The sequence below is a fragment of the Heloderma suspectum genome, chromosome 1 (assembly GCF_057233095.1).
Source record: "Heloderma suspectum isolate Gila_16-S chromosome 1, 16-S_ref, whole genome shotgun sequence".
Lineage (NCBI taxonomy): Eukaryota > Metazoa > Chordata > Lepidosauria > Squamata > Helodermatidae > Heloderma > Heloderma suspectum.
In genome coordinates, this window is record NC_139458.1 from 69937185 (window position 1) to 69964652 (window position 27468).

The 27468-nt window shown below is 45.7% G+C and overlaps 1 protein-coding gene across 9 annotated transcripts; it reads right to left on the minus strand.

Moving 5' to 3' along the window:
• Positions 1-27468, minus strand: LOC146357353 (uncharacterized). Of its 9 annotated transcripts, none has more exons than XM_084845702.1 (5): positions 27395-27468; positions 19472-19615; positions 14758-14855; positions 12268-12352; positions 1-6632 (listed from the first exon to the last, which is right to left on the minus strand). In XM_084845702.1, exon 5 carries the CDS (start codon positions 2216-2218, stop codon positions 806-808), a length of 1413 nt encoding a protein of 470 aa, XP_084701828.1. In that variant the 5' UTR covers positions 2219-6632; positions 12268-12352; positions 14758-14855; positions 19472-19615; positions 27395-27468; the 3' UTR covers positions 1-805. The 9 variants fall into 9 exon arrangements, 7 of the variants coding, with proteins under 7 accessions (XP_084701828.1, XP_084701815.1, XP_084701855.1 ...); XM_084845689.1 differs by having other exon boundaries at positions 1-6635; XM_084845729.1 differs by lacking the exon at positions 19472-19615 and having other exon boundaries at positions 1-6635.

Sequence of the window (27468 nt, forward strand, 5' to 3'; positions counted from 1 at the left end):
TGAAGATTTAAATGAGAGGTAGAGCTGTGTGTCATCCGCATATTGATGACACTGCATCCTCAACCTCCTGATGATAGCCCCCAGCGGCTTCACGTAGATGTTAAATATCATCGGGGAGAGGATGGAACCCTATGGCACCCCACAAGTAAGTGGCCACGGGTCTGAAACCTCCTCTCCCAGTGCTACCCTCTGATACCTGCCTGAGAGGAAGGACCGGAACCACCGCAATACGGTGTCTCCAATGCCCAACCCCTCCAGGAGGTCCAGGAGGATACCGTAGTCAACGGTATCAAAAGCCGCTGAGAGGTCGAGGAGAACAAGGAAGGAGCATTCACCCCTATCCAGAGCCCTCCTCATATCATCTACCAAGGCGACCAAGGCCGTTTCTGTCCCATGCCCAAGCCTGAAGCCCGACTGAAATGGGTCTAGATACCCAGTTTCTTCCAAGTGTGCCTTCAACTGCACCGCCACCACCCGCTCAATCACCTTGCCCAAAAATGGCAGATTTGAGACGGGGCGAAAGTTGTTCAGAACTTGAGGATCCAAGGAGGGCTTCTTTAAGAGCGGTCTTATCATTGCCTCCTTGAGGGCTGATGGCATCACTCCCTCCTCAAGGGAGGCGTTCACCACCGCCCTGATCCCCTCACCCAGTCTCTCTCTGCAGCCCATAATGAACCAAGATGGGCAAGGATCAAGTAAGCAAGTGGTCGGCCTTACAGATGAAAGCACCTTGTCCACTTCATCAGGAGGAAGAAGCTGGAACCGATCCCACAAAACCGGTTTGCCACAGGCCGCCTCTTGCTCACTAACTATCCACAGCGTGCAGAGTAACACACCTAATCTGATCAATTTTATCTGCAAAGTGCCTTGCCAAGGCCTCACAGGAGGCCTTAGAATGCTCCAGTGGTTCCGGAGCCACAGGACCGACCAGGCTCCAGACCACTTGGAACAGCCTCCTGGGACAGCACTCTGCAGACGCGATAGAGGCAGCATAATATTCCTTTTTTGCTGCCTTCACCGTCACGTGATAGGCTGAAGATACAGCTCTAGCCCGTGTCTGATCATCTTTGGAGCAAGACTTCCGCCACCGGCGCTCTAGCCATCTCACCTCCTGTTTCAGAGCTCGTAACCACGGATTGAACCATGGTGCAGTCCGAGCCCTGTTCAGGGGGAGAGGGCGTTTCAGAGCCACCTGATCTAATGCCCCAGTGATTGTGGCATTCCAGCCACCCACCAGGGTCTCGACTGAGTGGCCGTTGGCGTGCCCCAGAGAATCCCCAAACGCGTTCACGAATCCATTTGGATCCATAAGACGCCTGGGGCGGACCATTTTAATGGGTCCTCCACCCCTGCGGAGGGGTTGTGGAACCGAGAAGTCCAACGTTACCAGATAGTGATCTGACCATGACAAGGGGGTGGTGGATATACCCCCGACTTCCAGATCACTCCCTGCTTCTCCAGAAACAAACACAAGGTCTAGTGCATGACCGACTACATGGGTGGGCCCAGTTAGAATATGGTGCAGCTTCCAGGATGCCATGGTCTCCATGAAGTCCCGAGGTGCTCCTGTGAGGATGGCCTCCGAATGTACGTTGAAGTCCCCCAACACCAATAAGTTAGGGGACTGTACACGCACATCAGAGACCACCTCAAGCACCTCGGCCAGGGAGTCAGTCGTGCAGCGGGGTGGACGGTACACGAGCAGAATCCTCAGACTGCCCTTCAGGCCCAACCTCCAGTACATGCACTCAGCAACCTTGGTCTCCTGGAGAGGGGGTCTGGTGAAGACTAAGGACTCTCGGTAGATAACAGCCACTCCCCCTCCCCGATCCCCAGCCCTCAGCTGCTGTGCATACGAAAATCCAGCTGGACACATGGCTGCAAGGGTTGGAGCAGCAGCCTCGGCCAGCCAGGTCTCCGTAATACATGCCAGGTCCGCACCCTCATCCAGGATCATGTCATGGATGAGGGAGGTTTTCTGGGTAACAGACCTGGCATTGCAGAGCAGCAAACCAAGGCCAGAAGATGGGGTCATGCCTCCCCCAGCCATCCTTTGGCTCTGCACAGGCCCGGAGCAGGGGACAGATATTACACATCTCTCCCTTGTTCCCCTTACCTGGCATGGCCTGCCCCTAGCGCTCCGCCAGCGCCTGCCGCCCAGCCTCGGTATGTTCTGGCCCCCAACACTCCCCCCACTGCCTCCATCAGGTGGACACATGCCCCCTCGCTCCCGCCTATCAGGCAGGCTACCCACCCCTAAAAACACAACAAAATCCCCCAGAAAAAAAACAAAACAAAACAAACAAACAAAAAATTAAAAATCCCCTTAAAAATAATGCCAGGCAGGAGTCCACAGTTTGCTGTTTCAATGAGCTATTCCTTGGAGAAGGGGGTAGGGAGGAAACGCGAAGCACAAAGCTGACTCAGCCCTAAGAAATGAGTGTCTCCAAACCTGCAGCACCAGAAATCCCCCTCCCCCAGCCTCCCTTGTGGCTGGCTCTCGGCAGTGCAAGAAAGAGCAATACATAGGCGATTACAGCCACTTTTCTAATGGCCATTATGACTTATTGGCACAATGCCATTTAGGTACTTTCATTTCCTTCTTAGCACATTCCAGTAATTTAATCTTTGCATAACTAAATAGTAGGGAGATTACTCGCTTTGTTTGTGGCTTCAATATTCCAGTTATAAAGCAACTGCCCCATCTTTTCTATTTCTGGTATCCCATGGTGTTGTTTACCACCTCATATGGAGGTATGTCTAGAATTGTACACACACATTCTTATATGAAGCTATTCTGGCCTCCCAGGTCTGAGGCTAAAATCTAGCCTAGGGAGTAGTCATGGATATGTGTCGTCGTTTCAGGCCTGAGACAGGCCTACTTTACAGAGGACGGTCCTCTATATGAAGAGCTGTCAGAGGACAATCCTCTATTTGAAAGTGTCCTATATGACAGGTTGTCCTGTCCAAGTCTGGGCTGAAAGTAACAAACCATAAGGAGGGTGAGCAGCAGAAGCCTTGACGCTGCCCATCCACAGTTAGCACCTGGCTAGCAGACTGAGCTGGATCCCAGATCACTTGGTCACAGTCTTTCCCACTATGGTGAGATGGATTGTAGTTCTGTTTAAATTATAGTTATGATTCCTAGGTATGTATCTATACATATATATTACCATGTGCAAATGTTATGCAAATTGGTGTCCTCTTTTTTGGCCACACACAAGAAGGGATAAGGGTGTGCAGCATCAGCCCCTGACTTACTGGCAGGCTGTATGATCTGGCCTGGTGTAACTATGAGGAGCCTGGCTTTCTGCCTTTGACTAATCAATGGAGAAGTGCCTTCTGCTTGCTCTACTTCAGGCGCCACCTTCTCCTATTCTAGTAAATGCCCTCAGGGACTCTGAGCTGGAAAACACGCCTGGATGATCCTGACAGGGCATCCCTTATTAACACACTTATAGAGGTATTTAAGCAAGGTGCCTCTATAGCAGATAGCTGAAATATAGTACTCACCAAGTCAGAGCTGACCCAAGATACTTTGCTGCCTGAGGCAAAGGACAAGATGGCTCCCCCGCCCCGCACCACCTCCTGTCCAGTTCCATGTACAGAAGCAACTGGACTAGCTTCTAGTCCAGTTGTCCACTTGGGCACCTCTGCAGGCCAGATTAGGCCCTTGGGCTGGCTGCCCTCCCCTGCCTTAAAGACTAACACACTTATCATGGCATAAGCATTTGTGGACAATAATCCCCTTCAGGTGATGTTAACTTAGCACATGGAAAGTTTTTTAAGCAGCACTTTAATTATTAAAGACAATGTGGTGTAACAGTTAGAGTGCTGGGCAACGGCTGGGGAGACCCAATTTCAAATCTCCGCTCAGCCATTAAGCTCACTGGGTGGTCTTCAACCAGTCACTCCCTCTCAGCTTAACTTCCCTCACAGGGTTAACATGAGGATAAAACTGCGGGTGGGGGGTGGGAGAGAAATTATGTATGTTGCCCTGAGCTACTTGAAGGAAGGCTGGGATACAAATGTAATGAAAGTTAATGCCACACTTACAGAGCAATAATATGACAAAAACAGGAGGGAATTTGGATTCTCTCAAGACATCTCTAGTAAAAGATCTAAGAGGCAGCTTCAGCTCCCATGCAAACACAACCATAAAAATTTAACTGAGATTTAATGCTTGTTAATCTGCCATGAGAAGTGAATTAAAATTTTGCTTGAAGAATTTTATGTAGATATCTGGAGTCTTAATCCCTTTCCATTGATCACAGCTTTGGAGCTAGATGGGTTATTCCATCCATCTGGCAGTGCCAAGCAAGAGCTCCCATATCACCCAGCGAGGAGATGGAGCCCTGGGGAACCCATCTATACAGAGAAGTGAAGCAACTCCTGAGCACAAGGTTGACTCAGCTGAATTTAATGCTGGCTCCAGGCCAGGTTTCTTGGGGGGCCTAGAAGTGCCCGGGCTTGCAACATGATGCAATCCTGACACTACTGTGTCACCTGTATCCAGTGAGCAGCACAGTCACCCGTACACTCAGACAACACATTCCGGGATGACTGTTATGTAATGCTATGAATGTTACCTGTTTGTGTTGTGACTCTCATATTCCATGATGAGCTGTACAGTCATTGCAAGCCATCATCAACTTCCAACATGAGTCCGAAATGATGGCGGAGTGGGGGGAAGGGTTGCCAGCTGTCCAGACCCCTCCCCACGTGCACAATGGTTTGGCCTGCTCCTGCTTTCACAGAGGTTTAATATGCAAAAATCAACAGGTGAAGTTTTTCATGGCACAGACCTACACATTAGGAGTGTTCAGAGGATCACTGTCTGCCTGTATAACCAAGAGGGGCTGACTCCACCTCCATCCTCTGTGTGTTGAGCAGATGGTGGCAAGGGCAGTCTTCATGTGCACTACATACTGTGGAAATCAGGTGCGGCTAGGAGGCATGCAACCATTGGGAGAGGGGGTCCTCCTCCCCTCTCCCCATGTGTTGGCCATGCATTTGTATGAATATCCCCAGTATCACTTCCTAACCCTAATCACCGCAGACCAAACTACTATAAAGGGTCAAAATGTATTGTTTGATTATATTTATTTTGTATGCATATATAATAATGATATTGTAAGCCACCTTGAGTGGGCATTTTGCCTAGAAAGATGGGATATACATTTTACTATAAATACAATTTTCTAAATTTGTATATAAATAAAGCGGGGGGGAGGGAAGATATGACTGAATTGGTAAGTGCTCAGTGGGGAGATGGAAAAATAGATAAGGTGATGCCTTTAATCCACCAGCGGATGTAGATGAAAGATTTTACAAGTATCACTGTTATACCAATGTCAGGCAGAATGGAAGGTAGCTAACCATTAGAGAGTGAGGTTGCTTACTAATGCTGATACTTTACTCACCTAAGTAGAGTGCTAATCAAAAAAACATTTAGCATCACCTGTTACAATATGTGAAGTGGAAGGAGTAGAGACTGTTATAGTGAACTGAAAGACAAACAGAGCTACAACATGTGCTGTGGTCTTTTCTTTTTTTTTACTGTTAACAGACTTTTAGCATGTTTACTCACAAATAAATCACGAGTTGAAAGGGATGTATCCCAGTTAAGCACAGTCTGTCATGACCGCCATACCCACCCCCACTCCACTATCCTGAGGAAGATACAGATGAGAAGGTGATTCAGGCTGGCCCACCCAGGGGTGAACCTTCAGCACTTCCTCCTGTCCCCTGCCAACCTGATGTCCCCTGCCCTCCTCCAACTTAGAAGATGGGACCCCAGTAACATTTCCACCCCTCTGCCTTGTGGAAGCCAGAGGTTGTAGGACTGGAAAGGGGCCCTCTAAAAAAGCACAGCCAGCTCCTCCTAGTAGACAGGACCAACTGAAGTACCAGTCCTACAGCTTACATAAGGCCTCTGCTCTCTGCTGAGACACATCACTCTATTGTCTGCAGTAATATTGAATTCAACTCTGCGCCAACATTCCTATGTCGCAACAGCACAAGGGACTTGGGTACACAAGTGTACACAAGTCACAAAATGTTGGTGGAAAGCTGGGAGAGTGGCAATGATCATAATCTATCCAGGATCGGCACATCTCTTGTGTGGGTGGGCAGATATCATTAGCGTTAACTCAGAATACAGTTAATGCACAGCTCAGTAGAGCTCCCACAGTGCACACATCATGGCGACAGGACAAGAAGCAGTGCTCAGCTACGGCTGACACACTTACTATGCCCATCATCTTTTTCCCTGGGGAGTTGATTACAGAGCTTACGAGTCATTGGGTTTGACCCATCTAGTTTCTTTGGGGCCATTGTTGGGTTGCAACTTCCATCAGTCCCAGCCAGCATGGGAATGATGGGAGTTGCAGTCCAACACATTTGGGGGGCACCAGGTTAGGGAAGGTTGCTCTAGAGGGCCACTCCCTAATACAAGACATCTAAATGGCAAATTCAGTTCAGTGTAGGCAAGTGTAAAGTGATGCACGTTGGGGCAAAAAATCCCAACTTCAAGTACAGCCTGATGGGATCCGAGCTAGCGGTGATGGACCAGGAAAGAGATCTTGGGGTTGTGGTGGGCAGCCTGATGAAGATGTCAACCCAGTGTGCAGCTGCTGTAAAAAAGGCAGACTCCATGTTAGGCATAATTAGAAAAGGGATTAAGAATAAAACTGCCACTATCATACTATCCCATACAAACCTATGGTGCTACCATACTTGGAATACTGTGCACAGTTATGATCACCACACCTAGAAAAGGTATTGTAGAGCTGCAAAAAGTGCAGAAAAGGGCAACTAAAATGATCAAGGGGTCAGAGCATCTCCCCTATGAGGGAAGGTTACAACAGTGGGGATTGTTTAGCTTGGAAAAAAGGAGGGTAAGGGAAGACATGATTGTTGTTGTTGTTCAGTCATTCAGTCGTGTCCAACTCATCGTGACCCCATGGACCATAGCACGCCAGGCCTTCCTGTCCTGTGCTCTCTCCTGGAGCGTGCTCAAGTCCATATTCATTGCATCACTATGCTATCTAGCCATCTCATCCTCTGCCGTCCCCTTCTCCTTTTGCCTTCAGTCTTTCCCAGCATCAGGGTCTTTTCCAGAGAGTTTTCTCTTCGCATTAGGTGGCCAAAATATTTGAGCTTCAGCTTCAGGATCTGTCCTTCCAATGAGCAGTCAGGGTTGATTTCCTTTAGGATGGACTGATTTGACCTCCTGGCAGTCCAGGGGACTCATAAGAGTCTTCTCCAGCACCACAGTTCGAAAGCATCAATTCTTTGGTGCTCAGCCTTCCTTATAGTCCAGCTCTCACAGCCATACTACTACTGGGAAAACCATAGCTTTGATTAGACGGACCTTTGTCGGCAAGGTGATGTCTCTGCTTCTTACTATGCTGTCTAGGTTGGCCATAGCTTTCCTCCCAAGGAGCAAGCATCTTTTCATTTCATGGCTACAGTCACCGTCTGCGGTGATCTTGGAGCCCAAGAAAATAAAATCTGTCACTGCTTCCATTTCTTCCCCTTCCATATGCCAGGAAGTGATGGGGCCAGATGCCATGATCTTCGTTTTTTTAATGTTGAGTTTCAAACCAGCTTTTGCACTCTCCTCTTTCATCCTCCACAAGAGGCTCTTTAGATCCTCTTCGCTTTCTGCCATTAGGGTGGTATCATCTGCGTATCTGAGGTGGTTGATAATTCTCCCGGCAATCTTAATTCCGACCTGTGATTCATCCTACCCGGTGTTTCTCATGATGTACTCTGCATATAAGTTAAATAAGCAGGGCGACAATATGCAGCCTTGTCTTACTCTTTCCCAGTTTTGAACCACTCGGTTGTTCCATGTCTGGTTCTTACTGTTGCTTCTTGACCCTTGTACAGGTTTCTCAGGAGACAGGTAAGGTGATCTGGTACCCCCATCTCTTTCAGAATTTGCCACAGTTTGTTGTGATCCACACAATCAAAGGCTTTAGCGTAATCAATGAAGCAGAAATAGACATTTTTCTGGAATTCTCTTGCTTTCTCCATGATCCAGCGAACGTTGGCGATTTGATCTCTAGTTCCTCTGCCTCTTCGAAACCCAGCTTGTACTTCCGGTAGTTCTCGGTTCGCATACTGCTGAAGCCTAGCTTGTAGGATTTTGAGCATAACCTTGCTGGCATGTGAAATGAGCGCAATTGTACGGTAGTTTGAACACTCTTTGGCGTTGCCCTTCTTTGGAATTGGAATGTAAACTGACCTTTTCCAGTCTTGTGGCCACTGTTGAGTGTTCCAAATTTGTTGGCATATTGAGTGCAGCACTTTAACAGCATCATCTTTTAGGATTTTAAATAGCTCAGCTGGAATACTGTCATCTCCGCTAGCTTTGTTGTTAGTAATGCTTCCTAAGGCCCACTTGACTTCACTCTCGAGGATGTCCGGCTCAAGTTCAGTGAGCGCACTATCATGGCTATCAGGGACATTCAGATCTTTCCTGTATAGTTCTTCTGTGTATTCTTTCCACCTGTTCTTAATCTCATCTGCCTCTGATAGGTCCCTGCCTTCTTTGTCCTTTATCATGCCCGTCTTTGCACAAAACGTTCCCTTGATGCCTCTGATTTTCTTGAAAAGATCTCTAGTCTTTCCCATTCTGTTGTTTTCCTCGATTTCTTTGCATAGTTCATTTGAGAAGGCCTTCTTGTCTCTCCTTGCTATTCTCTGGAACTCTGCAATCAGTTGGATATATCTTCCCCTTTCTCCCTTGCTTTTCGCTTCCCTTCTTTCCTCAGCTACTAGTAAAGCCTTATCAGACAGCCACTTTGCTTTCTTGCATTGCTTTTTCTTTGGGATGGATTTCGTTGCTGCCTCCTGAACAATGTTACGGACCTCCGTCCATAGTTCCTCAGGCACTCTGTCTATCAGGTTTAATCCCTTAAATCTATTCCTCACCTCCACTGTATATTCATAAGGGATATGATTTAGGTCATACCTGAATGGTTTAGTGGTTTTCCCTACGTTCTTCAATTTAAGCTGAAATTTTGCAACAAGAAGCTCGTGATCTGAGCCACAGTCAGCTCCAGGTCTTGTTTTTACTGACTGTATAGAGCGTCTCCATCTTTGGCTGCAAAGGACATAATCAATCTGATTTCAATATTGACCATCTGGTGATGTCCATGTGTAGAGTCGCCTCTTGTGCTGTTGGAAAAGAGTGTTTGCTATGATCAGCGTGTCCTCTTGGCAAAACTCTATTAGCCTTTGTCCTGCTTCATTTTGCACACCAAGGCCATGCTTGCCTATTATCCCGGTGATTTCTTGACTTCCTACTTTGGCATTCCAATCCCCTATGCTGAAGAGGACATCGTTTGGGGGTGTTAGTTCTAGAAGGTGTTGTAGGTCTTCATAGAACCGATCAACCTCAGCGTCTTCGGCATCAGTGGTTGGGGCATAGACTTGAATTACTGCGATGTTGAATGGTTTGCCTTGGATTCGTACTGAGATCATTCTATCATTTTTAAGATTGTACCCCAGTTCTGCTTTTCCCACCCTTTTGTTGACTATGAGTGCTACTCCATTTCTTCTAAGGGATTCTTGCCCACAGTAGTAGATATGATGGTCACCTGAATTAAATTCGCCCATGCCTGTCCATTTTAGTTCGCTGATTCCCAAGATGTCGATGTTCATTCTTGCCATCTCATGTTTGACCACCTCCAGCTTACCTTGATTCATTGATCTTACATTCCAGGTTCCTAAACAATATTGTTCTTTACAGCATCGGATTTTCTTTTCACCACCAGACCCATCCACAGCTGAGTGTCCTTTTGGCTTTGGCCCAGCCGCTTCACTCTTTCTGGCGCTACTTGGAATTACCATCTGCTCTTCCCCAGTAGTATATTGGACACCTTCCGACCGGAGGGGCTCATCTTCCGGCGTCATATCTTTTAGCCTTGTGATACGTTCCCTGTGGTTTTCTTGGCAAGAATAATGGAGTGGGTTGCCATTTCCTTCTCCAGTGGACCACATTTTGTCAGAACTCTCATGACCTGTCCGTCTTGGGTGGCCCTGCATGGCATAGCTTATGGCTTCATTGAGTTACGCAAGCCCCTTCGCCACAACAAGGCAGAGATCCATGAAGGAGGAAGACATGATAGAGGTCTACAAAATTATGCATGGTGTGGAGAATGTGGATAGGGAGACATTTTTCTCCATCTCTCAAAATATTAGGATGACCTGGGGTCATCCCATGAAGCTGATTGGTGAGGCATTCAGGACAGATAAAAGGGAGTACTTCTTTACACAGCACATAGTTAAACTATGGAATTCACTACCACAGGATGTAGTGATGGCCGCCAACTTGGATGGCTTTAAAAGGGGGTTGGACAAATTCCTGGAGAAGGCTATCAGTGGCTACAGGTCTTGATGGTTATATGCTACCTCCAAATATCAGAGGCCGTATGCCTATGTACACCCGTTGCTGGGGAACATGGTGGGAGGGTGCTGTTGCACTCATGTCCTGCTTGTAGGTTCCTGGTTGACAGATGGTTGGCTACTGTGTGAACAGAATGCTGGACTAGATGGACCCTTGGTCTAATCCAGCAGGGCTCTTCTTATGTTCTTCTGACATAAGAAGAGCCCTGCTGGATCAGACCAAGGGTCCATCTAATCCAGCATTCTGTTCACACAGTAGCCAACCAGCTGTCAACCAGGAACCTACAAGCAGGACATGAGCGCAACAGCACCTTCCTGCCCATGTTCCCCAGCAACGGGTGTACATAGGCTTAGATACACTGAATTATGTTCTTCTGACATAGAGGTGCTCTGACTGTCCAATAGGCTCAGGAGGGCACACCTGAACATCAGCTTCCCATGCATCTTCTCCAGTGGAGGCTGGTGGCTCTGATGTCAGCGGGCCAGTGAATCTGCTCCGGGTTTCAGTCAGAAATCTAAAGGGGCTGTCCAAGGTGCTCCGCACCCTGGATAACCACTTAGAGTCCTAACTGGTACTGACTGAAACTGAATGCAAACTCACTTCCCCCCAGACAGTGGAGCCACCAGCCTCCCCTGACCCTCTCCTACACTTTAGCACACAACCAGAAGTTCAGGTGGTGGCATCCCTAGAAAAGGCAGGTTCCTTTTCTCCAAGACACTCTGGCATCAATACTGCCAAGCCCGGAAGCCCATCACACAGACAGCATGACCCGCATTGCTCTTCTTGCAATCATTCCTGTGTGCCGGGAAGTGGGCTGAGGCCTCTGGTGCTGAAATATGACAGCTGATCTCCAACACCAGCTCCAGGTTTCTGTGGGCCCCCAGGCAAGAGACATCCAGGGCCCCACCTCTGGTAAGAAACAGTATTTATGTTTGTATTTATTAATGTAAAAATTTATCTCAGCCTCTCCCAAACTTGGTGCCCTCCAGATGTGTTGGACTGCAACTGCCATAATTCCTAGCCAACATGGCTCTTCTGATCCAGGTGTGTCACTCAAACTGCCCTCCTCTCCTGAGCTACTGTCACTAATCCCAGCATCCACCTTTCCCATTGATCTCCCAAAGCACTGGGAAAGGTGGATTGGGGATGAGATTAGATCAGAAGCAAGTGCAACTAATGGCATCCCCACATATGGGAAGGGAGCCTCTGCCTGGATGCAGTGAAAAGCTGTCTCAAACCGTGGATTCCTCTCTCAGTGAGGCTGCACTGCTTTGGATGTTTCCAGAAGAAAATTGCCAGAATAGTAGAGGGAAGAGAGAGTAGATAGCTCTGCTGAAACCAGAACGGCCTGCAGACCCTTCCAACATCCATGGGCTGCTGCCCAACCTTATCAGGTGGTGGACACAGCCATGCCAATCCCTGAGGCATGATGCAGTGGCTCAGTCCCAGGAATGTGGGCTAAAGAGCATCCTATCAAATTTCATTAGAACAAGATGATGATGACGACGACGATGGAGTGAGACAAATTCTCCCTTTGCAAAATATCGTTCCATTTTCTGGATTCTTTTCTTTTGAGTCTTCTCTGCCCAGGGTTGAAGCACCTCTCCCATTATTTTTTAAGAAGGGGCTGAAAAGAAAACAGCAAGGGTACTCCCTCCATTATGTGAAACTACAACAACATGTAATGAGGGCTGGATCAGCGCTAACAGGAGTTAAAACAGAGGGATGACACCTGGAATGGCATATGGTATTGCTGTCTTCACCGTATCTCTTTCGCATTTATCCCCCCCCCCCGACGTGATATACTAGCTGAGCAACTGCATTTGTTTGGTACATTTATACCTCACCTTTCTTCCAAGGAGACCAAGGGTTCCAAGGAGACCAAGCAGCGTACATGATCCTTCTCCTCTTCATTTTAGCCTCACAACAAGCCTGTGGCCGAAGTTAAACTGAAAGTCAGTGACTGGCTCAACATCACCCAGTGAGCTTCATGGCCATGTGGGAATGAGAACCCAGTCTCCCGACTCCCAATCCAATGCTCTAACCACTACACCACATTGGCTTTCTTGGCCTTCAGCTGTTACCCAGCTGGAACTGAGCAGGACTATATCCTAACTGGAGGGAAGACCCACATGCTCAGCCTATCTTAATTGCCAGGGAGAGAATGTGTATGTGACATGCTTAGACACTCTCTGCAAAATCCAGTGTATCTAAGCATCACTTGTAGGGACAGAGTAATGTCGGGCAAGCTCGTAATTATGTCATGGATCTGCCACAAAAGGTTGGTGGTGCAGTTCTCAATGTTCTCAAAATGATTACTGGGGGGAAAAAGACTATTTCCCTACCACAAAAAAGCAAGCCCTGCCTTGTGTTGGAGCTGAAAGCCCCAAGCAATTAAGCATGTTGCATAGAACATAATCAGGAATCCAGAGAATTAAATAAATGACAAGGTACCTGGTACCAATAGGGAAGATACCAAGTGAGTTCACAATAAACTTTAGGTAAGCATTAACCTAAAAAAACAGATATTGTAGAGCTGGAAAAAATGCAGAAAAGGGCAACTAAAATTATCAAGGGGGTGGAGCAACTCCCCTATGAGGGAAGGTTATAACAGCTGAAGTTGTTGAGCTTGGGAAAAAAGGTGAGTAAGGGGAGAGATTTTTCTCCTTCTCTCATAATACTAGAACCCGGGGTTATGAAGCTGATTGGTGGGAGATTCAGGACAGAGAAAAGGGAGAACTTCTTCACACAGCATGCAGTTAAACTATGGAATTCACTGCCACAAGATGTGATGATGATCACCAATTTGGATGGCTTTAAAAGGGGGTTAGACAAATTCCTGGAGGAGAAGGCTATCAGTGGCTACGAGTCCTGATGGCTATCTGCTATCTCCCGTATCAAAGGCAGTGAGCCTATGTACACCAGTTGCTGGGGAACATGGACAGGAGGTGCTGATGCACTCATGTATTGCTTGCGGGTCTCCCATCAACAGCTAGTTCGCCACTGTGTGAACAGAATGTTGGACTAGATGGACCCTTGGTCTGATCCAGCATAGCTTTTCTTATGTTCTTATGTTATCAAAATGTAATTGGCAAAGCAGTTTGGATAATATCCAAAGAGAGAATGCGAAATTATAACTCATCACCAGGGATGAAAAGGATTATGTGAGAAATGGAGAGACATCAAACTGTATTATTAAGGGTCAGAGTGAACTCACTTCACTTATCAATTAATGAGCAAAAAATATCGGACACGACTTATCGACTGAACCCAACAACAAGGTAAACATTAAACCTGATATATAGATGTCTAAGAAAATGTATGTACTTAGGTTTAATTAGTAAACTTTGAGTAAGATATCGCCTTGCCAAAGAATATATCAAAATTAATTGTATCTAACTTGGAAAGTATGTTTAAGTTTTTGTATGTGTGTTTTGATAATCAAAAATTTCTTTTAGAAGTCAAGAGTGTGAACTTAGATTTATGAAACAGCAATTAGTGCTGACATTTTGGCAGTGTATTAATATTTTAGAAATTGTATAAATATGGGCTGATTTGGGGGTCAGATAGCTTATTGAAGCTCCTTGCCTGTGATACTGCCAGACAACTCTGTAGAGAAGTCTTGGTAAGCAAAATGGTTTCAGCAATGCTTTATTTTGCATCAGCAAGAAATGCTTAGGAAATGTAACTTCAATTGCTTTGAAATACTTTGCTGCTTTTATTTTAACTGGGAGTTTATATTTTCATCAATGAAAGAAAGAAATCAATTCAAAGATTCCTGTACTATTATTATTCTTAGTACTAAACCTGGATTGCAACCCATTCTTAGATATACACTTTTTTAAAAAGTGTTTTCTTTATCTGCTGTAGGGAGTAAACAGGCAGCTAAAGGCTCCCAAAGTACTGAACTATAGCTCAACAAAATAAAACTGCAACAGTTATCCACTGTCTTGGCTGCCTGTGGTAAAAATTGCCTCCAGATGACCAGACAAGAAAGTCTTTTGAACTGGAAACAAGTTTGTTCTTTATTTAATTCTCAAACCATAGTGTGGCAAACATTACTAACAGGCATGTGTCAGCAAGCAGGCTCATCAAAATGTTGTGGCCTAGTAATATCTGAGGACTTCTTGGCAAGGCTGAGGTAAGGATCAGCAACTGGTAGCCCAGTGGCCCAATGCAGCTCTCAGTGGTTTTCCACCTAGCTACAGCATATTCCCCAATTCCATATTATGCATCTCTGCTGCTTTCTCCCACACAAGAGAAAATGCAGACATGGGGGCTTATATCCCACTTCTTCCTACTATGAGCAGAGACTAAGGACTTGGTAGGGCTCTCACCTCCTTGTGCAGTCCTGCCATCGAGCGAGAATCAACTCCCACATTTTCTGCCACAGTTGCCCCTGCAAAACCATTCCCAGAGTAATCTCCAGTGTTGCCTGAGGAGTGTGTTAATTAATTAATTAGTAATTCTTATATATCACTTAATATAATAAATTCTCTAAGCGGTTCACATATAAATATTAAAAATCACATTTAAAAACACTATTAAAAACAATTCCAACAATACAAAACAATACAAGGAACGATAAGATGGAGCAGTATATGATTAATTGCAATTAATTACAAGGCAGCGAAAGCCTGGGTGAACAAGTGTGTTTTCAGGCGGCATTTGAAACATACCACATTTTCTGCCTCCAGACCTGCACAAGGGAGGGTTTTCCAGAGGGTGGGCACCACCATTGAGAAGGCCCACCTTCAGGATACTACGTGGCAACATTCTGTCGGTTGCGGAATGACCAGCAAGGCCTCCTCTGAAGATCTTAAAAGTTCATCTGAAAAGTTCATCTGAATATATATAGGGGAAGGCAGTCTGCTAGATAAAGCACCAATCACAATGGTTCCCTGGATCACATGAGGCCAGTACCTTGCCACTTCTGATGAGGCCTCATTTAGTTATGCTGGCTTGGAAAGTACCACAAGATCAGTGGTTTGACATGCAATGCAATGTGGGAATAATGATGGGTTTCAGAAGTGATGTGAAATTAGGCACAAAGAGCTCTTCAAACCTTTCCTCCTCACAGTGTCAACAAAATTAGAGTCTTCTCTTTATTCACCTTAGTTGTTGGCTTCCATACCCAAGCCAAGATGCAGGCTATGGGATTTAGAGGTAGCAGAAAAGAAACAGCCTCTGTCCACATTGGGGAACCCTTTACCTGGTCATAGCTCATGCAGAAGTGAGTTACTGAGTGGACACAAATTTACTGGCCTTCAGCCCTTCTTCAATTAAAAAACATGGCCACTGTTCAAAACTACTTGTCAGCAATGTATATAATATTTACCTTGATATGTTGTTTTCCTTCTGTTTTGGAGGGGAGGCCATGACAAGCAGAAAATGAACTCCTCCAGGTTTATGTTGTGTCTCTAGCTCAGGACAGCCAATGCCCAATAGTTGCCTCTTTTGGGGAGGAGGCCAATATATGGCTAAACTTTGTATTGGAACACTCTTTGATATTTACTGATGTACATGTCCTCTTAAATTAGCTACCTGCTTCCTGGAAGTTAATGCATGGTCAGCACAAATGGATTCTCCGTACCCTTTTGACAGCTAAAAGACTGAGATTGGAAGGATAAATGCTCACCTCCTCTAATGCAATGGATTGAAGGCCTTACAATGCTTTCAACATGTGAACAGGTGGTGTATAGATGGCAGCTGTGAATGGATGCTTATTTGGATATTTAGTCTGCTTTTGTTGAGGTTTATGTAGAGTTCTAACCTTTATTTTCTCACACACACACACTTCATTCACATTCATAGAAACTGATATATAAAAAATTTATGTAGCTACATTTTTTTCTTTTCCTCTTTTTTGTTTTGTTTTGTTGAAATTTCACAATAAAACATTAATTTTAAAACAAGCTTCTCCCAAGCCAGCTATCATCCATGTCCATGATGTAGCTGGAAATCATTCTTCTGTTCTTTGAATCCGTGTATTTCAGCTCACTATAAAGAGTTTGTACTCATACACAAGAAATAAGTTGTGGCTTTCTTCCTGTAGCTTTCTGTATAAAGCCATTTTGACGGTAGCATTATTTATCTGTTCTAGTTTGAAACCCAGCCTTAGGTTCCAGACCAATCACTTCAATCCATCAGACTTCACAAGAACAAACTGGTTTGTGTTTGGCTTCAAGCAGCTGCAATGCTCTGCAAGAGGATGGAACATTTCTCATTGCAGGTACTCATCTGTCCCAGACAGGCCTGCTAAGGGTTTGAATATCATGATAGTGGTTCATGCTAGTGATAACTGCTGTGTCAGAAGATGGTTGGCACACCAGTCAAAGAGGGGGGAAAGCCCTTTTAAAGAAACAAATATGAAATACCAAAACTACACTAGAAAATGCCACAAAACCAGGTATATTTGCATAGTTGTGGTCCCCAAAGGCAAGACTGAAATGATAAGAGTTAATGAACGGAAGAATGATCAGGAGAAGTCCAGATTCTCAACAGTGTGGGCAGATTCCTAAGGCAGGGGTGGGCAACTTGTGGCCCTCCCGATGTTTTGGCCTACAACTCCCATCATCCCTCACTATTGGCTGCTCTGGCTAGGGCTGATGAGAGCTATAGGCCCAAACATCGGGAGGGCCACAAGTTGCCTAAGGCGTTGTCACTGGCTGACAAGGGAAGTGCAAATTTCCCCTTGAACACAATCCCTAGTAAAGACCAATTATGCTCCCCAATCCCACACTTTCTTGAAGGCACAGAAGTGCTATTTAGAGAGAGAAAAATTCCCCTGACTTGCAAACCATGTGTGACTATTCCTCAGGTATGGCCAGACTACTGCTAGTTCTGTGCAATACCATGGGGCCTTCTAAATCACCAAACAGTACTAGGTACTAGGTATGCATGCCAAAAACACAAATGCCGCTGTTTCCAAAATTCCAAAATTGCTAGCCTGTATTGATTACTCTGCTATAGTTATTACGATGTGTCTTGGCAAGACGGAAAGCAATTGCAATAAACGCTTTTATAATTTGAGGTTAAATCTGAGGTTTGGTCACCGTTTAACTTTGAACATATCGAAGATAAGGCTAATCTTATGGACCTTCCTGAATCTTACGTCTCTACTGCAATCCCTGGGGCTCCCTCTGAAATTTGGTATATATACAGGGAAGCTGCCCTGTACCGAATCTGACCATTGGTCCATCTCACATCTGGAGGGCCACATGTTCTTGCTCTAGTGGCACTCAGCACTGGCTGGGGATAATGGGAGTTGTAGTCTAACACACCAGGTTGGGGAAGGCTAGTGTAGAGAGTTCACCCACCTGCAAAGGTTTTAGTCATCCATTTCAATGACAGGGGCAGCTCTTCATGGCCAAAGATTCATCCAGGAACCCCATGGGAGTAAATGTGAAGCTCTGGATGAGGAGGCAGAGCATCACCTTCCAGCTGGTGCAAGATGGGTGGCTATCATTGAATCATAGGGTTGGAAGGGGCCAACCCTACAAGACCATCGAGTGCAACCCCCTGCTCAGTGCAGGAAGCCTGATTCCCCGGCAGTCTCCCATCCAAGTACTAACCAGGGCTGACCCTGCTTAGCTTCCGAGATCAGATGAGATCGGGCGCATCCAGCCCTTGTTTGCCATGTGCATCTGGACAGTTGTAATTCTTTGTGGTAGAGCCCAATGGGGACAGCTGGAGACTAATGTGAGCCAGAGCTCAGTTCAAGAATCTGTTTTTAATACCAGAAGCCTGGAACATATGAAGGAGATGGTGCCCCTGGAGGTATATAAATATGTGAAGTGCTTTGCCTCATCACAGACTAATCACAACTAGCTGGGGTGGCCACTTATGAATCACCAAAAAAAGAGGACAAAAGAGGACAGGGATTTGCATAAAATTCACATATGCCAATTATATATATAGATGCAAATTTAGAAATAATTACAATTTAAATAGAAATGCAGTACATCTCACTGGGGTGTGAAAAACTACAAGCAGGTGACCTGTGCGCCTACCTGTTCAGTCTGCTGTCCAGGTGCTACCTGTTGATTGGCAACAGTTCTTATCGTCCTTTATCTTCATACCAGAATGGAACAGGGCACCCTTCAAATAGAGGATGCCTTCAAACAGACGACTGTACTTTGTATAAGACAACACATGGCCACCCTAAAACTTGCCCCTACAAATCTGAAATATGAGGCAGCGTCCAGATCAGAAGTTAGGACTCCCAGATTAACTCGAGTCCTGGCTTTAACCAAAGGAAGCTCAAGGAATGTCCCTCATCTTTTCATGTTTTTGATATTCTGGGGGCCCTTCCCTTGCGGACCACGAAGCACGTGCCTCTTCTGAATAGTCACCCTGTAGACATGTCCCCATACTGAGACCTATGTGCAGTTGTAGGGGGCTCAGGAGGATTTTTAAGAACAGCACTTGAATCGATCCTGTGTAAATGCAAATATCATCTTGAGAAGACCTTTGCTGCAATTAAAATAGAAAATAAAAAGCTAGTTTGGCTTTATACAAAGAACAAATCTTAGTGTAGATTAGTGTAGCGTCACAGAGTTTTATGCAGTTGCCCAACGAACTGAGCAAGCTGGAACCGTAGAAAAGGAAGTGGTTTCCAACTATGTATTTATCTCGATAGTTCCTTAGAGTGAATGAACGTCAAACGGAAAGCTGACGTAAGACAGATCAAACTGGGCTGACTTAGCGTTGCTCCTGTCTCAGAATTGCCAGTGATTATCTTACTGCCAGTGTTCTCTGTACAGTACAGTCCTTTAGTGGTTCTACTTTGTTTTTATAATACAGTTCCTTGGCTAGTCGCCCTCTAGAATTCTCTAGCACAGGGGCGACCTCCTCTTGGTTATATTTATATGTAAGATATCTGAAGCTGAAATGAAGATAATTGCTTTAGGTACAGGCTGTTCCCATGCATCACACCAGCTCTGTAAATGGACTTCTTGCTTGGCTATGATTCACCATTGCCTGAAAGAAACCTAGCCCATACCTGTGCATATGCTTCAGTCACCTGAGAGTAACACACTGAATACTCACCCTGGAGGGATCTCATTTGTTTACTAAGTAGAAGCAAGTAATCCCCCACTCCACCCAATGGCCTGAAAAAAAGTTTCTGTCTGCAGAACTCTAGTCTTCAGTCTTTTCTTTTTTTCCTTCCAGAGATGGGTAGCTGCATTTAGTCTGTTCAGCAAAAACAACAGAATTAGTGGCACCTTATTGACTAACAAATTTATTATGGCATAAGCTTTCATCCCATCAGATTTATGTTATTCCCCAAACTTTTAAGAATGCAATACAATATTACCAAATGGTAATAAGAGCTTTTCGACAAGTTCCAAAGAGAAGTGGGAATATTATTATTACTGTTACTATTATAATTACTGTTATAATTACTATTATTATTATTATTGCACAATGATTTTTTAAAAGTTTCTAACTCATATCTTATAGGGATGCTATAACATTGCAACTTTTAAAACTAGAAACTGGCTGTAATCTCTACCATTGTGATGTGGACGAATCACCTTCTTACTCTAGGAACATGTAAATAGCAACGCTTAGCACTAGATTATACTAAAACCAAGGTCGCCTTGTTTGCCAGGATGTCTAAGACCAGCCATTCCCAACCTGGTGCCCTCCAGTTGTATTGGACTGCAACCCCCATAATTTCCATCCTGGCTGGGGACTATGGGAGTTGCAGTCAAACACATTTGGAGGGCACCAGGTTGGAAAAGGCTGGTCTTATGTGTCCATGTGGAAAGTAGACCAAACAGATGAAGAGCTCCAAATTCTTAGGGATTCAGTTCAGTTTGACACCTTGTCATCTCCATTTGGAGATGACAAGGTGTCAAACTTTTCAACCCTCTAATGCCTTGCCGGTGTGTGGTTTCATTTCACTGCCTTACTGATTGACAAAGGCCTGCCAAGTTTACCGTTAGAGTGAATGATGTACTAATATGAAAAAGCAATAAATGTATTTTCAAATCCTAGCAACCCTTCATTTTATAACTCTGACAAGATATGCCAGGCTTGCATCTTAAGGGTGCAATCCTATGCATGTTTAGACAGAAAAAAGTCTTACAACTACCAGCCTGGTGGGGGCATGCTGAGAGCCGTAGGACTTTTTTCTGTCTAAACATGCATAGGATTGCACCCTAAGACATAGCAGAGGGTGCAGAATTTAATTTCTAGTGTGTAGCTCTCCTTAACTTTGAGGTTTTCTACACAAGGCTCTTAATCTGCTGTATCTACTTTCAGTTTCACTGCAGAACTGAGATCCAAAAACTACATGAAGCATTTCCTTTTCCGCTTTCCAGCTACATAACCTTAGTAGCACTGTAGTGTGGCAGAATAATGCGATTACACAAATTTTCTTCCGCTTTTACAAATAATACCACATTTTGCCTGCTTTAAAAAAAACTTGCTAAAAGTGCTATTTAAAAACAAAGGTAAAAACTGGAGGGTCACGACACCATAAACAACCATGAGTAGGGACAAGCGCATAATAAATGCCTTGTGTAGAAAAGCTTTGTAGCAGTTCACAATTCAAAGCCCTTTTCTTCACTTCTTGACTACATTGTTCACATTCACTAATAAAGCCACTAACAGTGCAATCTACACATGTCTACTCAAAAGTAAGTTCCATTGAGTTCAACGGGACTTATTTCCCAGGTAAATATGTATAGGATTGCAGTCTAAAGAAGCAATGAAAACAGGATATCTACAATTATCTCTCTTTTTCATAGCCTAAAATTCTGTACTAACTTCTTGTAGGACACCAAAGGGTGTTTCCAGAAGGAGGGCTCCTAGAGGCATTGGCAATACCACTAGTAAACACAATTTATTTATTTTCCATTAATATCTCTATCATTGTAAATTATTATTATCAGTTTTCTGCCAGATCTCACTCTGTCGTAATTCCCAAAGCCATCTTTTCTGCTAAACTGTTGCCTGTCTTCTGCTCTCACATGTATTAGTGTTATGTTGTTATTATTCTGTCTTTGCTACATTACTTCTGGGATAACTATTGGCTTCACCCTTCTTCCTGTCCTTGAGGAAAATATTCTGTATAGAGAGGATCATTTGAAATTGCAAGCACTAATGTGGGTGAGGAGGAAAAGAACCTTTGACAAATCCCACCTCAGTTTCTTAACATTTATTCAAGTTTTCACCGTTTTTTCTGCTTGAGGTTATCACTGCTCACTCCTGCAATATTAGAGACTTTTTTTTTTACTTAGCAACATTAACAGCTTAATGGTCAAACTGAGCCATTGTTAATACAAACAATAAAGTTAAATCAACCATGGTATGAAAAAGCTGGGACAGAAGGCCTTACAACAACAACCACAAAGTTGCTTTGAGGTACTCTGCAAATAAATTAATATTGACCTGGTTCGCCTGTCATGACTCCCATGGGTTGTTTAAACCATGTGTTAGTTGTGTCCATGTGGGAGCGAGCAAGCGTGTTGGCTCCTAACCGTTTTGCGAACCAGCCCAGGCAGGAACGCCCACTCCTGGGTTGTTCACCATGACATCCGATCCCCGTACTCTGGGTTGCTGAGGGAGAAAACTCTGGATTGTTTTAGTAATGCAGAAGTGGACAAGCAATCTGGAGCCAGCATGGTCATAGCTACCCATAGTTTAAAGAAAACATGGGTAGTTGTTACGTGCAAACCGGGCCACTGGGAGTCTGCTGGTCTGTCCTAATACAATGACCTCATTTGGATGATCACTGCTACCCACGTGCTTGTTTAAGCCACGATGAGCTGCAGCATGTGCCAGCTGCGTTTTTTAATATTCAAGCCAGACACAGCTTGTCGTGTAATCAGAACCAAAGCAGCAGGGATTGAGCAAGGGTTAAATAACCCTTGCATAGCCCTAGGACAGAACATGGGTTATGTGAGAGTTGTTTAACTCTTGCACACACCCCACCACCCAGGTTCAGATGACACAATGATCCATGGCTGCAGTTTCAATATTCAAAATGGCCACTGGCCCACACTGGTATTCACCGCAGCCCACCGTGGCTTAAATAAAAAACTATTTGATCATGCAAACCGGCCCAGTGGGTGAAATTCAACATCACATACATGGGCTTCCCTTCACGCAATGGGAGTTTCCCTTCCTTTCCTCCCCACAGCAGCCCATCCCCCAATCTGCTCTGGAAGGTCCCCCAACCCTGTGGAGCAGATTTTGAGGGGGGGCCAGGGGGGCTACAAGGGGGAATCGCCCCTTCCCCATTACACTGATATAAGCCATTATGTTGGCAAGAGGGGTTAACTGGATCCAACTCAGTGAATCATAGAATCATAGAATAGTAGGGTTGGAAGGGGCCTACAAGGCCATCAAGTCCAACCCCCTGCTCAATGCAGGAATCCAAGTCAGAGCATCCCTGACAGATGGCTGTCCAGCCTCGTCTTGAAGGCCTCCAGTGTGGGAGAGCCCACCACCTCCCTATGGAATTGGTTCCATTGTCGTATTGCTTGAACAGTCAGGAAGTTTTTCCTGATGTTCAGCCGGAATCTGGCTTCCTGTCACTTGTGCCCATTATTCTGTGTTCTGTATTCTGGGATGATGGAGAAGAGATCCTGGCCTTCTTCTCTGTGACAACCTTTTAAGTACTTGAAGAGCACTATCATATCTCCCCTCAGTCTTCTCTTCTCAAGGTTAAACATGCCCAGTTCTTTCAGTCTCTCCTCATAGGGCTTTATTTCCAGTCCCCTGATCATCTTTGTTGCCCTCCTTTGAACCCTCTCCAGTTTGTCTGCATCCTTCTTAAAATGTGGTGCCCAGAACTGGACACAGTACTCCAGATGAGGCCTAACCAGTGCTGAGTAGAGGGGAACTAGTACTTCCTGGGATTTGGAAGCGATGCTTCTATGAATGCAGCCCAAAAGAGCATTTGCCTTTTTTGCAGCCACATCACATTGTTGGCTCATATTCAGCTTGTGATAGACAACAATTCCAAGATCCTTCTCGCTTGTAGTGTTGTTGAGCCACGTATCCCGCATCTTGTAACTGTGCGTTTGGTTTCTTTTTCCTAGGTGCAGAACTTGGCATTTATCCCTATTAAATGTCATTCTGCTGTTTTCCACCCAGCGCTCCAGTCTATCAAGATCCCTTTGAATTTTGTTTCTGTCTTCCAAAGTATTAGCTATCCCACCCAATTTTGTGTCACCTGCAAATTTGATCAGCATTCCCTGCACCTCCTCCTCCAAGTCATTAATAAAAATGTTGAAGAGCACTGGGCCTTCACTACAGGCCTGAGCTTGACTACAGGCTTAAATTGTTTTAATGGTGTTTAATTTTTCCCAGGAAATCCTGGGAATTGTAGTTCTGTGAAGGGACAGGGAATTTCCAGCATCCTAATCAAACTAAAGTGCCAAGGATTCTTTGGAAGAAGCTATGAAAGCTAAATTGGTATAAAGCCAATACATGTTGTAGTATAGGTGTGCTCATTAGAGAGATACTTCAGCGCTAAAGTGACTTGCCATTTTGCCATTCACACCATCAGTGCCAGGTCCAGGTTTTGGGAAGCTCTAGGCCAAGACATTCTCATTGGGTTCCTGCCCTGAATAGGTCCACCTCCTCCTTGCCACTTCCTCCTTTCCCATTAGCTACTTTCCCTCTGGGCCCAACTGGGACCACCTCCCAGAGAGAAAGAAGAGCAAGAAGCTGTGCAGAGGTTACTGGTTCTTCCTCTCAGTGTTTGCTCTCTTGGACAAGGCAGGTAACTAGCACCAACAGCAAGGAGGAGCAACCAAAGCCAAAACGCTCCAAGGACTGGCGATGGGCCTCCAATTGGGGTGTGGACCTTAGTAGGGGCCTGGTGATGCCAACCTCTGGTGCTGAGCCTGCACACCATAAACCCGAGTATTTTGCCCCTCCTAGATACGTTGCCTAAAATTATCTACAGTGTTGAGATACTGTTCTGCAGCAGTTGGTATGTTGAATTCCAAAGCAGGACCATAACTGGGGAAGAGAGGCAGCACCCTTCCCTTGATTATTTTGCCCTCCATAAAGATTATGTGTCCCAAAGTTCCCCTCTTAGCTTGAATTGTTACAGGATCTTTCCACAAGGTTTGTGCATGAATAAGTTCTGCTTTTATCCTCATAGCAACCACTGTGAGGTAGTTTAAACTTAGAGATAGTGATTTATCCCAGGCCATCCCACGGGTTTCATGTCTGTGCAGGGATCTGAATGCAGGCCGACAGTTTCCAAATGCAACTCTCTGTTCACTCAGACATGGCAGTGTAATTTCCAAACCTGTCTGGGTTGTTTTAATTTCAGTTAAATAATTCTTAGATTAAATGGTTACATACACATTTTAATTATGCATCTCTTTGTAAAAAATGACACATTTTAAAAGTGATTCAGAGCGAGTGCGCTTGTTTTAATATGTACTCTGAATCACTTTTTTTTTTTTTGGCAAAAAAGCACATAAACTGCTGGACATCTTTAGAAATTCTCTGTGATGCAACAGTCAATCCTCAGCCTGTCATCCTGGGGGTGCTAGAGCCACGAACTTGTAATACCATTTAGCGCCTAAGTCCTAGGCTTGGGAGTAGTGTCATCTCTGTCTATTCCCTTCATACCTGACTTCCTCTTCCTGTCTAATTTGTTGGAGAGCCTAGGACTACACCCCACACTCCCATGGGCCCTTTATACCTGCCAGTCTTGCATGAACTCTTTGGGTTATTAGGGATGCAATCCTATGCCTGTTTAGACAGAAAAATGTCCTACAACTGGCTGGGGAATGCTGGGAGTTGTCGGCCTTTTTTAATGCCTAATGCATATAGGATGGTGACCTAAATGTCTTTGCTTCAGACCAAGTCCTCAGTATCAGAGAGATATGGGCACTCATACCTCTCCTCTTGCTTATCTCCGTATCACTATCCTTCTCCTATCCTTCAGGGCCATTAGAGATTTCTCAAACCAACTTTACTCTTGATGCTGAGTGCTTAGAATTCAGGAGAAGTCACAGGGAGGGGGGCAGCTCCTTTTCTTTTGTGGCAGTGCCCTCAGCTACTGTTTTGGAAGGCTACAGGAGGGACAATATTTTCACTACGGTTAGTATTACGTCTTTAAGGGAGCAATCCTATTGCCACTAGTCAGCGGCTAGACAGCCATAGGATACGTCGGTTTCTGGGAACCAGCCTTACAGCCCGCGCTCCAAGGTTGGCTCCCTGAGAACTGACCTTCCCCACCTTCCATGCCGCCTCGCAGGCAGCTCAGAACGGCCCCATGCTCAGAAGAAGAGCATGGAGCAGGCAAAACAGGGCATTCTGGGGGGTGTTCTGGGGTGGGGAAGGCAGAAATGCCAGTATGACACATCCTATGTGTCGTCCGGCAGCCACCTCCCCCACTCTGCCTTCCCAAGGCTAGACAGCCGAAATTGGCTGTCTAGTCGCAAATGCAGGGCGGTTGAAGGAACAATCCCTTCTGTGCTTCTCCTGCCCTGCATTGGATAGGCGGTCACTTCCGTGTTCGGAGGCGGCCACCTATCCCAATAGGGCTGCGCCCTCCAGCGCCAAAAGGCTCTTTGTTGTCTTTACACACCATATTGTCGTCCATCCATCTAGCAAGTGTCGCAGAACTGAAAATAAACTATTGTTCTTTGGTTAAAAGAACAAAGCACCATCAAAAGCACCATCAAATCCTCAGTCATTCTGTATAAGCTCCCCGTCGCCATCCCAAGTCATAGCTAGGGCCTTCTCCTTCTTACCAATTTGCACAGTGATGATGCAGTCCCTCAGACTGCCACTGGGACCAGATCTTGGCACAAAGACCAGCACAGCAGCTGCAACTGGCATAATTGTGCTGTCCCCTAGCAATTGCACAGCACACCGCCTGCAGCACACAGCACTGGTTGAAAGCCGGGATGGCGACACAGTCATCTCTCCAGAAGCAGGGCTGGTTCCATGTTAAGTGAGTGGGGCTCAGCAACATGCCCCCCATCCTTCTCTACGCCCTCCTTCCACAGAGGGCCCAATGCTCCCCGCTGTGCTGCCCACAGAAAACAGGGGTGGGCAAGTGGGCAGAAGTGAGCGCTGCTCCTCCAAAATATGCCTCTCCTCCCTCGCTCTCTTGCACGCTTTCTCTGAGTGGTCCCCGCAAGGCCCAGTCCTCGTCACTGCACTATCCAGGAAGGGAGGGAAGGAGGGAGCTCCTATAAAGAGCCACCCTCGCCACTGCCTCTTGCTTACTCACCTGCCCTCTCTCTCTCTCTTGGCATCCCAGTGGTGAAGATTGGCTCCAGTGGGCCCAGTCCTCTGCACCATCCAGAGGGTGAGAGGGACACAGGAGTAGATGCTGCCTCTGCTCACATGTTTTCCCTGGGCACCCCGGCCCCCTGCTGCCCAGACAGCTCAAGATCAAGCAAGCAGTGCGTGCTCGGGTTTTGTTAGCAAGATGCCATGGACTGAATGTTAGGCAGAGGGGGGATTGCGAAGGGGGAAAGGAGACGGCTCCTGAAAGAAGTGAAACCACCATAAGGGGGGGGGGCATTCCTCTCCACTGACAATAGCCGCTTCCGCCTTGCTCTGCAAGATGCTATTACTGGTGGAGGGCGAAGGTCTCTTTTGGCTTTCATATTTTGCTGGTTTCTAGTTAGATCTTTCTAATGAACACTGCTGCATAATATTGTCCCCACACCCTCCAGCGGTGCCTTTGTGCTTTCATGATCCCGCCCGTCACGGGGCGGGGTCCTGATAAGGGAGAGAGTAATTTCCAGAGTGTAGCAGTGTTAGTCTGCTGCAGGAAAAACAAGAGTCTTGTGGCACTTTAAAGTCTAACAAATTGCTTCCGGCATAAGCAATTTGTTAGTCTTTAAAGTGCCATAAGACTCTTTGTTATTTATGGAGAGATGAGTGTGTGTTCGTGTGTACATGAGCGTATAAACATACATACATATACACATGCATACACACACCCTTACATAAACTAGGGCAAACCATTACCTCTTAATGCTATTTGTAGCGGAGGCAGAGCCCCGCACCTCGCTGTGGCCATCCCACGAAGCACGCTTCCTCCT

Excerpts from the sequence above, each read along its gene's own strand:
- LOC146357353 (XM_084845721.1), bottom strand. The coding sequence starts at position 2,218 with ATGTGTCCACCTGATGGAGGCAGTGGGGGGAGTGTTGGGGGCCAGAAC.